We start from the raw sequence: 12,133 nt of genomic DNA on the forward strand, positions 1-12,133 counted from the left end.
TTTCCGTCGAGAAGCAGAACAAGCTGTCCGTTCTTCGACGACGGCGAATGAGAAGCGTCTCTCTCGGGAGAGAGTCGGCGGCAACAGATGCGTTTTCCGACCGGAATTTCGCATCGGAAAGCGTTTCTTCGAGGAACGACGTTGACTAAAAAAATCCGCGCGCGAGTTATCGCGGGAGATCGCGTTATTTGTGATCGCGATTTATTTTATTTTTTATTTTTTTTGTAGGACGCGTTTTTCGCGCGAAACATCTCGCTCGATTTAATCTCGCGAAAAGAAGATCGATTCGAACATATCGGAGATAGATTAGCGAGAATTAAAATCGACGAAAGAATATTTTCACGTTGAGCAAATTGGAAGAAGCGATTGCGAATAATATCGTCGCGGCTGATTTTTAATTAACTTCGTTCCAGCGCAATGCCGCCATCGAGACGCCAAAACCACGACGACGGGAATAAAACGACGACGACGACGACGACGACGACGACGACGACGAAGAGAAGGATTGAAGTAAATATTGAATAAACTGGATTTTACGTCGGAAATTCAGTAGTATATCTGTGTGAAAGAGAGAGAGAGACAGACAGACAGACAGATTGAGAGAGAGAGAGTGAAAGAGTAATTTTGTGACCTAGTTGTAGTTTGGAGTGGTTGTGCTCTCGATAGGTGCCATCTACACGAGTAATGAAATTGTTATTGACTTAAATAAAGAGTGGCTGCAGCTCTCTAACGGTAACAGCTGGTTGTGAGTAACAGGTTCCCCAGCTCTCGCGATGATGACGCTGTTATCGAAACTACACAATCGTACTTATATATATATATATAAAAATTCTTCGCTGTATATTTTATATAATCGTGTGATGCGAATGCGGACGAGTGTGTTTCCTGTAAATGGCGGTGGTGGTGTTTCGGCTCGTGTTGCTGTTCAATGTAAAAAATGTCATTAGCAGAATACAGCATGTATATAACTTTTTTTTGTTTTTGTTTTTTTTTTTTTTTTTCATTTCCCTCCGTTGGGGAAATTACATCGGCGGCCTCGTCAAAAGACGCGTGTTTTTGTTTTTTTGTTTTTTTTTTTACCAGCGCGTTTAAAAAACAAAATTTAAATAACTCGATGAAGTAGTAACGTGTTCGGCTGCATTTCGTGTAAACGCGCCAATCATATACACACGTGGCGCGGCATCTCGAGATGTCAAAGGCGAGAGTAAAAGACAAAAAGAAGCTCCTTGAGATTTATTTCTCGCGCAAGCACTTCCGCGGATGCTCGTAAACCAACTCTCCCGATTTTAAGGCTGCGAGGTGTACATAACGTGTTTCCTTGCGTCTCGGAGAGAGAGAGAAAGAGAGAGAGAGAGTCAATTCTATTGTCGAATGCGCGCACGTATACACGCCCGTGCACAACGTGCCGTTATCGCGAATTATTTCAAGTGCGCGCACGTGCTTCGACCCCGTGCACAGACTCCGGCGCAAATCCGGCACTAAAACGAGGGCCGCGGCGGCGCTCCAAACGAGAGATTAGTATCGTTACAATATATGAGAGAGGGCCGGGGCACCCGCGATAGCGCGCCTCCCTCCTCTTCCCCCATTCCGCGGATAGAATCTTTACGATCACGAGGTAAAGCTCGTTTTCTTTCTCATTTCCGCCCGATTCCCGACTTTATGCGTAACACAAACATACACATACACACACGTTCGTTGCTTATCTCAAACGCGATGGCGCGCGCGCGATGCTCTCTCGTACAACCGTACAAATTGCCCCCCGTTACCGTTGCCTTTCCGCACGGTCTTAAACGGTTAGTATCGCGCGCGCGCGTGAGAGAGAGAGAAAGATCACTTAATACTGTTCCCGCGGGTATTTTCAGAACTGTTACACAACGTTTAGAGATACGATCTATTAGCTTGTCAGCTCGTTGAACGGACAGCTCCGAGAGGACGGCTATCTCTTAGTTCTCTCTGACTTTTATTTACAACGTTAATAAATTTCCGAGACGTCTGTAACTTGTTTTTTTTTTTTTTTTTTTTTTTTTGTGTAACGAGTGCGAATTTTGTCGAAATTGCACGCCAAAAATCTCCGAGGAACAAAAAACTCCCAAAATCGAACGCTCCGTTTGAGTTATCGCGTAATTTTGCGGAATCGATTTCGATGGATATAAAATATAAATGTCGCTTCTCGATTGCCGTTTTTATTGGCGACAAAAAAAAAGAGACGGAAATATTTCGATTGTCCGCGAAATAATAGCAGCTGTGTTCCAGTTTACGTTTCGCAAACAAATCAAAACACGTGTGTTCCAAGCGCGTATTGTATTCTAAAGAGGCGCCCGCGCGCATGATAACGCGCATATTACGAGCGGCAATTATCTCGTTGCGGAATCGACGAAAAACGGAAACATTCTTACTCCCCACAAAAGTTTCTATCAAACGTCGAAAGTTCGCGCAAAATTGTTGTTCGACATTGCAGAAAATTGCTTTTATGAAGGAGGATGTAATAAAAGTTATCGGGTTATCGCTTCGTAGTTTTTGTTTACAATTTATTGGTTTTTGTCGAATAAAAGTTGTCACTCTGATACATAAAAATTGTTTATACGAATTTTCTGTGTGAGTTTGTTAAAAGCTCATATGCAAAAATAATAAACAATTGAAATTTATTTGTGAAAAAAAAGACATTTCGCAAACTTTTTTCATGGAAATTAGAAAGTGTTTCGTTTCTCTTCCGTTAGTTTCGCGTTAGTTAGTTTCGCGTTTCGCGACGTCACGTAACGTCCGCACGGGACGGAACAGAAATGAGGCGGAATTATTCTGATTAGCTACTCACCGCCGTAACTCTTTTTTCGCTCTATTTTTTTATCCTCGTCGGGACGCAGCTCGAATCTTCTTCGTGGCATAATTCGGATCCGCGTGTCGAAATTCGCGTACGTGCGATTCCACTCCGATTGACGTGAACGGCAGCGATTACGCGATTACGAACGCGACAACAACGGGGGAGCACGGCACTGTCCTCCTTCACCCGTAAATATAATGCAGGGGGTGCCTTTGAGGTCGGCGTTCGCGGTGGCGGCGGTGGGTCGCGAAACACACGTCACGTCGAGATATATCGTATCGGGACTGCGAATACTAATGCCGCTCTAATGTATCGCGCGGCTTGAATTCATAATAGACGCGCCGTCGTGTCGCGCAGAAATTTCTCCGAGATCGAGTCGCTCTCTCCGTGTCTCTATGCGACTTCGCTTCGAATCCGCGATTTATTCGTGTGTATGCGCCGCACACACTGGCCTCTCGCAATATATACCTGTAGTTTCTCTCGTCTCTCCTTTTGTTTCACCGAGACGCACGGATTGTTACCCCCGACGTCGGCGGTTGTACACGCGGAATAACTAAAAAGCGATCCGCGTATCGAGCGCGCGGAAAAAAAGATAAGTTTTCTTTTATATGTTTGCTTTTCCGTGCGGATATATATGTATATATATATATATATGTATCGTCGTCTGAGAGAGTAATACATCTCGCAGGTGCGCGCGCGAAGATCACGTATAACAAAGCGACGATTCTCTCTCTCGTCGAAAATTGAACGAATCTTCCTTCTGTCAATGTTTAATCGCACGCCGTGTTTTCCCACGGTCTTCCGAGTTTGAACCAGAGTTGTATTACTTGGCAGTCACAAGTCCCGAGAGAGTTGGATAAACTTTCGAAATAATAATTCCGTCGTAATGTTTGCAATTTTGTCGATTTCTGTTTTTTATTTTTGTTTATGTTTTACGTCTCGTCGCGAAATGTTCAAAGAGAAAGAAGACTCTGTGTTCCTCCAACGAGACCGCGGAAAAATTGCACTCGCGAGATGGCGCGAACTCGAAACGAAGGTTCGCGTTCAATTTCGCGGAGAGCTTCGAGAGTAAGAAGCGGTTTTAAACGAAGTTATAAATTTTCTTCCGACTTCTTTCATTTTTTTTCCTCTCCCTCGACAGCGTGTAAACCGGACCTGGGTCACAATGCTTTCACGCGAGTGAATACACGTTGCCGAGTCAATTGCCGCCGTTTTTTTTTCGCCGCGTACGTACATACATGTACGTCGTGTCGTCTGCATTAACCGAGTTACGCGAGGAATGATTGAAGACTTATAGAGAGAGAGAGAGAGAGAGAGAGAGAGAGAGAAAGAGAGAGAGCGCGAGCTCGGAAAAATGTTCAGTAAGCGGATTTCGACATATTATACGGTCATAGTTTTTTTTCCGTCGGAGCTCGTCATTCTTTTTGTGTTGATAAATATACGAAAACAAATTCTGTTTTCTATTGTCTTGCGCGCGCGCTTGTTTATTAGGACTTTCACGGAGTTTATTTGAATAATTCGAACGTTTATCTTTTATCTTTTCATCGATTCTATATATATTTCACTCATACGAACGCGAATACACAAAACGATAATATCGTCCGAAACTTTCGGACGTATACGAATTACAAAAAAAAAAAAAAAAAAATACTAAATAATAAATACACCGTTGTTCGGAATGCAAATACCGGTGTATGTTCGCGTCGCGCGAAATATGAAGATAACATTGCGTTTTTTCTAAATGCAAATCTGTTTACATCTGCATCGCAAAAAACAATAATATTTCTATGCGCGTGTTCTACGCTCGAAAAAATTAAAAATGCATATTTATATGTTTGACCGAAAGTGTTGCGCGCGTGCTGTCGCAAAACGCGTTTAATTTAGACGCGAAACTGTACATCTCATCTGGTAATTACGCGCGTTCAAGGTTTTTTTTTTTTTTTTAAACGTCAGAGTGTGACAACTACGTTAACGCGGTCTGTCCGAGAGACGAGCGCCTCTCTGAATTTGAAACATGCGAAATTGTAGTACTCTACGTGTGTGTATTACAGCGCGCGCTTCTTTGTGTGTGACGTCACAGTTTATTATCTAAACGAAATGCAGCCTTTGCTCGTGTGCGTTCGAACGCTTTGATGAATATCGACGGGACAGAAATGACGTCGATGACGAGGCCGCGCGATGCGTCGTGCGCGCAAACTCATTGTTAACGTTTTGCTCCCAATTAAATCGGCCTGGCGTTATTTTCCGTTTTAAATCCAATGAGTATCAAAAAACCAATATTGTCGATTAGCGCCGATTGCCGCGAAACAAGTGGATTCGGGAACAAGTGACAGTTTCCCGATTCGAAAGAACGTAATTTCGTGCGTTTTTATTTTTGTCCCGATCGACCGCGCGCGTTTCGGCCGACCGAAATCGGCCGGCCGCGCGCTTTTTATCTCATCGATGTGACATATTTTTTTTTTGAATAACAGTTCGTTCGGATTTATATATAATAAAAATCATCGGGGGATCATCGGGGATCACTGACCTCCAGGAAATCCTTCACGGTGGTGTCGACGACCATCAGCGGCCGTTGTATCAAGTGAACGACGCCGTTGCGAACCGGAATGTTGCCCTTCACTATTTCTGCCATCACCGCTCCGATCGGATGAGTGGTATCGCCCACAACCGTGTTCGATCTCACGTAAACTGAAAATCAATTTCCGTCTGTTGTTGAAAGCGAACTATAAAAGACGCATATTGTCCTCGGTCGCTCTTCGAAATACAAGCTAGAATATAAATTGTACACTTTTGTCAATTATAACGGAGTTTACTTTTGACAATAACCGACTTACATCCGGTGTTTCGTTCTATAAATCGATTAGCCTGAAAAGCCGTTTGGTTAACTTGAGCATAGAAAATATTTGTGAGAAAAATTGATAAACCTGGTGTTATTACCTTTGTTGTTTTCCTTCTGAATGCTGACGGTGACTTTTAAATTGTCCGAAAACACGAGGGTTGGGTACGGCACGTCGTGCGGCGTCGGCGCAGTGAAGAGCACCTGGTCGGACACAACGTGCCCGTCGATCACCACGTGGTCAATCTTCTCGGGCCTCGGTTCCGGCTGCAACAGAGAGAGGATCGTCGTGTCGCGCGAATCTCTCGAATTAATTCCACGGGAAAAATGACGAACGAAGAAAAAATATTCAAATAAAATTTAACGAAATAAAAATTCGAATAATATTTTTCCCGACCCGACTCGAGATTTTACGCGGTTACGAATTACTCGCAAAATATTCGCGCGCAAGAAACTGTTATATATTTTTGCAACGCGATCGAAATCGGTTTCCATTTTGCGCGAAACGCTCCGTGCACGCGTTACCGCGCGCGTTCTTGTTGCCGAATGCACGCGTGTGTCCTTTCATCCGACATTTCCGAAATCGGGACACAAAAGCTTGGACGACCGCGTCGTCATGGCAACTCGATTTCTTCGCGGACCACGAACTTTAAAATCCTATCCCTTGAGCGCGTGAATTCGAGGGAGAAGTCGTTGCCGGAAGGTGACGAAGAGACGCGGAAAAATGCCGGGACTTCTCGATATCGGGCCACGGAATTCTCCGTGCGATTCCGACGACCTCGTTGAAAGGGAGAGAAAGAGAGAGAGAGAGAGAGAGAGGAACTTTTCGAGATCGAGTCGTACACACCGTCGTTACACACCCTTTTGCGCAACCTTCTGGACGACCTCTATTTTCTTCGCTTTCCCGCTGTACACATATTTTTTTTTTTTTTTTTGCCTTTCTTTGCCTTCTTTTTCCCGACCCGAGAGTCCGGCACATCGTACGTATGTACGTACAAGCACACGAAACTTTCGGTAATTTCTGACGGGATGGCTCATTTAACTCTGGTCTCTCTTTTTCTCTCTTTCTTTCGCTCTCTCGTTTTTACGCTCGAAGTTGGATTACATGCGCGTTGAACGTCCATTGTGTGTTGCGCGGTGTTGAAAATTGTAGAAAAAGTGGAAATTCCGCGCCGAAGCGCAGCGCGACGACGCCAAGTATAATGAAATAGGAAACGGATAATGGAACGGAAATTTCTGAGAAGAGAGAGCGAAAATTCGTTATTTTTTAAACTATTTTTCGTTTTATTTTCGCGGGGAAGAATTTGATGGGACGTTTCCGAAAACACGTTCGAAGTCAAACAGATTACGCTAGTTTGAAAATATTATTTATCTGATATAATAAATAAGCGCGTGAATTTGCTGCGCGACATGTGTAAAAAACACACGGTTGAAGAATAACAGTTTTTTTGTTTTTTGGTTTTTTTTTTTTTTTGATCGGCCGAAAACTGTTAACAAGAAGGAAACAACGCGGAGAAAAGTTTTTTCAAAACAAACGATGTAAACAAAAGCGTTTGTTATTTTTCACAGCTTTCACACCCGTGCAGCGCGTTTCGGACAGCGATTTCATGAACAATTTTATATGAACGCGTTTCGCTCGCCTACACGGCGACGCCGTAAAGGACGACGTCACGTGTCGCGTGGCGCTTCTTCGGTGTTACACAGTGGATTTACATGTAACGTGTCGTAACTCGACATTTGAAACGTCTAAATGCCACGCGTGCGTATCTGCACGGAATAATTTACATCCGCGGGTAAAACGTCACACTCTGGTTCTGGGTTCCACCACCACCACCGTAATGCGACGTTCCGTACAACGGGGATCCGTGCACGAGTGTACTCGTAAATCTCGCAGTGTCTCGCGTGGAATTCCCATCACTGCAAACGCATTTAATTAATTCGACTTCTATGTGTACGCTTCGATTTATTTTTGAGAATGTTGTTTTAATTCTTCTCGAATGTGCGAAATTTAACACACATTCGCGAAATTTTTAATAATCCGCCGAGCGAGTCGCGTTGTTCGCTCGAGAGAGTGTAGTTCCCAATTTTTGTGAGACGTTCTTTCAGTACACAATTTTTTGTAAGAATTTCGCTCTCTCGTGTCTTTTCACCGCTTTCGCGGTGAACATGCGCGTCGTCGTCTTCGAGTTTTCTAAAGAAATCAATCGCGAAGGGAAAGAGGAGAAGAGGAGAAGAGAGGAGGAAGATATTAAAATCATCTCTCGGATGATCAATTCGCGAAGATCGCTAAGCCGCTTACCTTGAAACCCTCGTCAACGGGTATAAAGAAGGTGAAATGACCCTCGGCCTTGAAGACAGCCTCCTTCTTCGTGAGAGTCACTCGCTGTCGGAAAGTACTGGAAGAGACAAGAAAGAAAGAAAAAAAGGTTAATTATGACGACGTGCGCAAGACGTTGGCCAACATTAATAAGACAGATAGGAAAAGTTCGCGCATTTATTTATCAAAATAATCTTCCGGGTCGCGAGTTTTTTTGTATCAGTATTCAAATCGAAGACTTCGTTAATGGACGCGCGGCACTCCGAACGCTCTGATTTTTTTTTTCTTCGCTGAATGTTTAAGCGCGCGTTGCGATTCACCGCGCGTTGAGGTAAACGCAATCTCTTTTTACAATTCTCGCGAAATCGACGCGTAACACAATGTTATCTTTATTTTACATTTTAATTAAATTACATTTCTTTATTGTTTAAATTATCAAAAAAAATTGCAAAGATATTCCAATACACGTAAAGGGTCAAAACAATTCGATAAAGTCACACATTCTGAGACTTGACAACGTAACTTGACACTTCTCGTGATAAAAGCGACATCAAACGCCGATACGCATGTAGGAGGGTGGATTAGCGCTCGATGACTCAAGAGTGACGGTAAAGGTCGTCTCGACTCTTCTCCTTCGAACACTATAAATGTCGTCATTACTCTTTTATATCTGCCACTAGAGAGACGCTTCCCACCTTCGAAAACGATCGACGTCGTGTAAATAGCCGAGCTCTCGAACCCGGCGCTGATTTATCGAACACTACTTACCGTACACGATGGTCGCCCAAATTGATATTCTCGCTCTGATTCAGAAACTCAAAGGCGTTCGGGTTGTAAACCGCCCATTCCGGATTGGTGAATCGCACCGGCTCCAACACCTCGTCTATAACGTGAAGCACCTGAAACAAAAGAAATTAACAAATATGCGATATCCTATATTAAATATATTGCATCTATTGTTGCCTCTTTCTCGCGTTACCGATTGGTTGGTTGGTTGATCGAGTCGAATCGAATCGGTAAGATCGAGAGAGTAAATAATGAAAAGCGATTTTGAGACAGTTCGTCGTATATGTAGAGAAAATTAAAAACGTAACTAAAGTCAGGAAAGAGTAGAAAAACAACACGTGAAAATAACGTGACTGTAATTTATATTATATATGGTATAACATTAAATAATACATATTATACATATAATTTATTATATATTTATAATATTATACTTTATATTGTATTATATGTATTATACTACAGTAATGTCACTGACCTCGGCCGCGCAGCCTTGGCGGGGCACTGACCCCGGCCGCGCGGTCTTAGTGGAGGGAAGAGGGTCACTGACCGCGGGCGCGCGGCCTTGGCGGGGTCACTGACCTCGGCCGCGCGGCCTTGGCGGGGCACTGACCTCGGCCGCGCAGCCTTGGCGGGGTCACTGACTTTGGTCACATGATTACGGTGTGTGTGTGTGTGTGTGTGTGTATTATATATAGATATAGAATATTATATATGATATATATATAATATTCTCGGTTTTACTTTTTTCCTTGTCACGTGACTTTAGTCATATGGTGTTTCTCTACTTCTCCTTGTTACGTGTTTTTTTTCCACTCTTCCCTTTTTTTAGTTTTTGAGTTTGATTTTCATGTGTTATTTCTGATATCTCTCATTTGTACTTCATAGGTATTATATGGTTTGTAAGATGTATATACTAGCTGTCATCGCGGTGACACGTTGTGTTTGGTACAACACGTTAAAATAAAAACAATAACATCGCGCGCTTTTGTTGCGTTAGTTATTTTAAATTACACGTTTGTGGATAATATTCTGTTCTCATTAGAGAGAAAATTTGTAATTTTTCTTTGCAAACACTTATTTGGGATTAACTTCAAGAATGGCGCTAACTTTTACGATTTTTTAGAAAATTCGTTGCATTTAACGAGGGAGATTCTCCTTGTTGAAAATTGCGAGCGAGAAGTCTCGGAAAATTGAGAATTTAGAATTTCGGAAATTTTGAGAGAGTGAGGGAGCCGCGGTGATCTCCAAACTTGCCCGCAAGGACCGAGTTAATCTCGCGCTCTCGTGAGTCGAAGACGACCTACGAAGTCCGGGGCGGACGTCGTTGTGGAAGACGTAGTGAGACAAACCGACGTCAAACTCTTGGGGGTGGTGGAGTGGCGCGCCACTCGGTTGTGTGAGAACCGGGACACGAAGCGAGGAGACACGAAGATAAACCTTTCTCCGAAGTATGGGAAACGGAAGCGGATAAGCGCGACGGGGCAAAGGGTCAGAAAGAGAAACGGGAAGGTGCACGTCGCGAGTATTTATCCTGCGGCGACGAGCGCGGGTTATATCGAGTATGTCAGAAACAACTGACGCGCACCTTCTAATGGTGAAACTTGTGTGCAAAAGAGAAAGAGAAAAATATATATAGGTATATAAATATATATATATATATTTATTTAAGTATGTGTGGGTGTGTTACGTCTCGCGTAATGCACTATGAAATTTTCCCCGTGCAAGACAGAGGCTTCTTTTCCGATGCAATCTCGAATAAGCTTCGCGAAACCTCTCATCAAGTCGCGCGGTGTTTTTCTCTCTCGACTGCTTTATTTATTGCGGCAAATTCAATTGTTTAGTTGTTGAGAGAGACTCGTATCGGTGAAAGACAATTGTCTGATTGCTTGCATCAACGGAAATATATATATATATATATACACAATAAGAGAACGAGAAACAAACTGAAATATTTCAAGATCGAGAAAGAAATGAGAAAACAAGAGAGAGAGAAACGTCATTTATTGTGCGCTTCAGGATAGCATCCCCTTGAGCGAAAATCCATGAACATATATAATTAAGAAAACTATACAAGTGAGCTAAACAATAAACAACCAATGGTGTTGTAATAAAATTTTTAAAAACGTTTCAAAAACAACAACACATTCTATTTCTTAATTTTATTAATATAATAAACTTACAGAAAAGAGGAAGAGAGAGAAAACAGTTCTTTTCCGTGCACTCTGTATAAGCTATTTCACAGGTGTCGAGTCGGGGTGGAAAGCGAAAGAGATGTGTGAGAAACTGTTACACAACCCTCCCTCGCACGTCCCCGTCGCGGAAAAGGCGCCATCGTTTACCCCATTCCCGAAAAGAAAAAAAAAACAGTTTCGCGACTAAAACATTGCCGTCCGCTATTTATTCGCCCGTGGCCCGCGATCGTTTCTCCGACTGCCTTATCTCGCGCGCGAAAGATATCCTTTTTCTCCGTCGTCGTTTCTCTCGCTTCTCTTCCGTCAGGCTAGAAACCGAGAACAAAAATGAAGAACAAGAGCGTTGGGGAACATAAGCGTTGTCACCGGGGGGGGGGGAGAAGGAGAGAGATTTTCTTTACCGCGAGAACACACAGGTGAAAATTCGAGAGACACGTTGTCTCTTTTTAACGGAACAAATGACCGTCTTACAAACCATATAATAAACATATGAGAGGTGTCAGAAATAAAAATTAAACTCGAAAACTAAAGAGTGAGAGGAGTAAAAAAACAACACGTGACTTTAAAAATGCGATTTTGTCGTGCGTGAACTTAGCGCGAGACACTACCGTGCTTCTTGATAAAAACCGAGTTAACAAAATAATTTCAAGAGAAATATCTTTCGGGAGTCGTCGAGAAAGTTTCCGCCTTCGTAACAGCTGCGGTTGGTGGAGATGGTATAAAACAAACTGTGTGCGCGAGTAAACGCGCGTGTCGCGTTCCCGCGAGTAAATTCTAAACATTTCGGACGCGCACATTTTTGCGCGAAAGATTAATTTTTGAAGATGCAGAAACTCGCGCGTTTGCAAAAGCCCGGGATAATTAAATATCCGCGCGCGCGCGATCCATCGTGGCCGCGCCGACAGTTTTAATACGAAAACATCCATCACGGTGTCCGTAAAGATGAGGAGAAAAAAAGCTACGGTCGCGCTACTACTCGGTTGGGTGCGGAAAGTTGGCGCCTATGAGCTCTCCCGGGCTGCTGAAGTAGGAGAGAAACGCGGGCAACGTGGAAAGATCGTGTGATAAGAGGAGAAAAAGGAAGACGGAGAGGGAGCGTGTCCCATTTATCCAGCGTAGTCGCGGAAAAAGACAGCGACAACAACGGTATAAGAGGGAGAGAGCGACGGCGGCGGCGGCGG

At 43.4% G+C, this 12,133-nt stretch overlaps 1 protein-coding gene across 1 annotated transcript in view; it reads right to left on the reverse strand.

Moving 5' to 3' along the window:
- The window catches only part of LOC109857152 (fasciclin-1), a 113,487-nt gene that overhangs the window by 45,195 nt on the left and 56,159 nt on the right, over positions 1-12,133 (reverse strand). The window contains exons 3-6 of the mRNA XM_020433203.1: positions 8,740-8,870; positions 7,954-8,050; positions 5,756-5,921; positions 5,346-5,506 (exon numbers count right to left, since the gene is read on the reverse strand). Of these exons, the coding sequence (XP_020288792.1) occupies positions 5,346-5,506; positions 5,756-5,921; positions 7,954-8,050; positions 8,740-8,870 (555 nt within the window). The remainder of the gene's footprint in view (positions 1-5,345; positions 5,507-5,755; positions 5,922-7,953; positions 8,051-8,739; positions 8,871-12,133) is intronic.

The sequence above is a fragment of the Pseudomyrmex gracilis genome, unplaced genomic scaffold (assembly GCF_002006095.1).
Source record: "Pseudomyrmex gracilis isolate BER0280 unplaced genomic scaffold, ASM200609v1 scaffold_147, whole genome shotgun sequence".
Lineage (NCBI taxonomy): Eukaryota > Metazoa > Arthropoda > Insecta > Hymenoptera > Formicidae > Pseudomyrmex > Pseudomyrmex gracilis.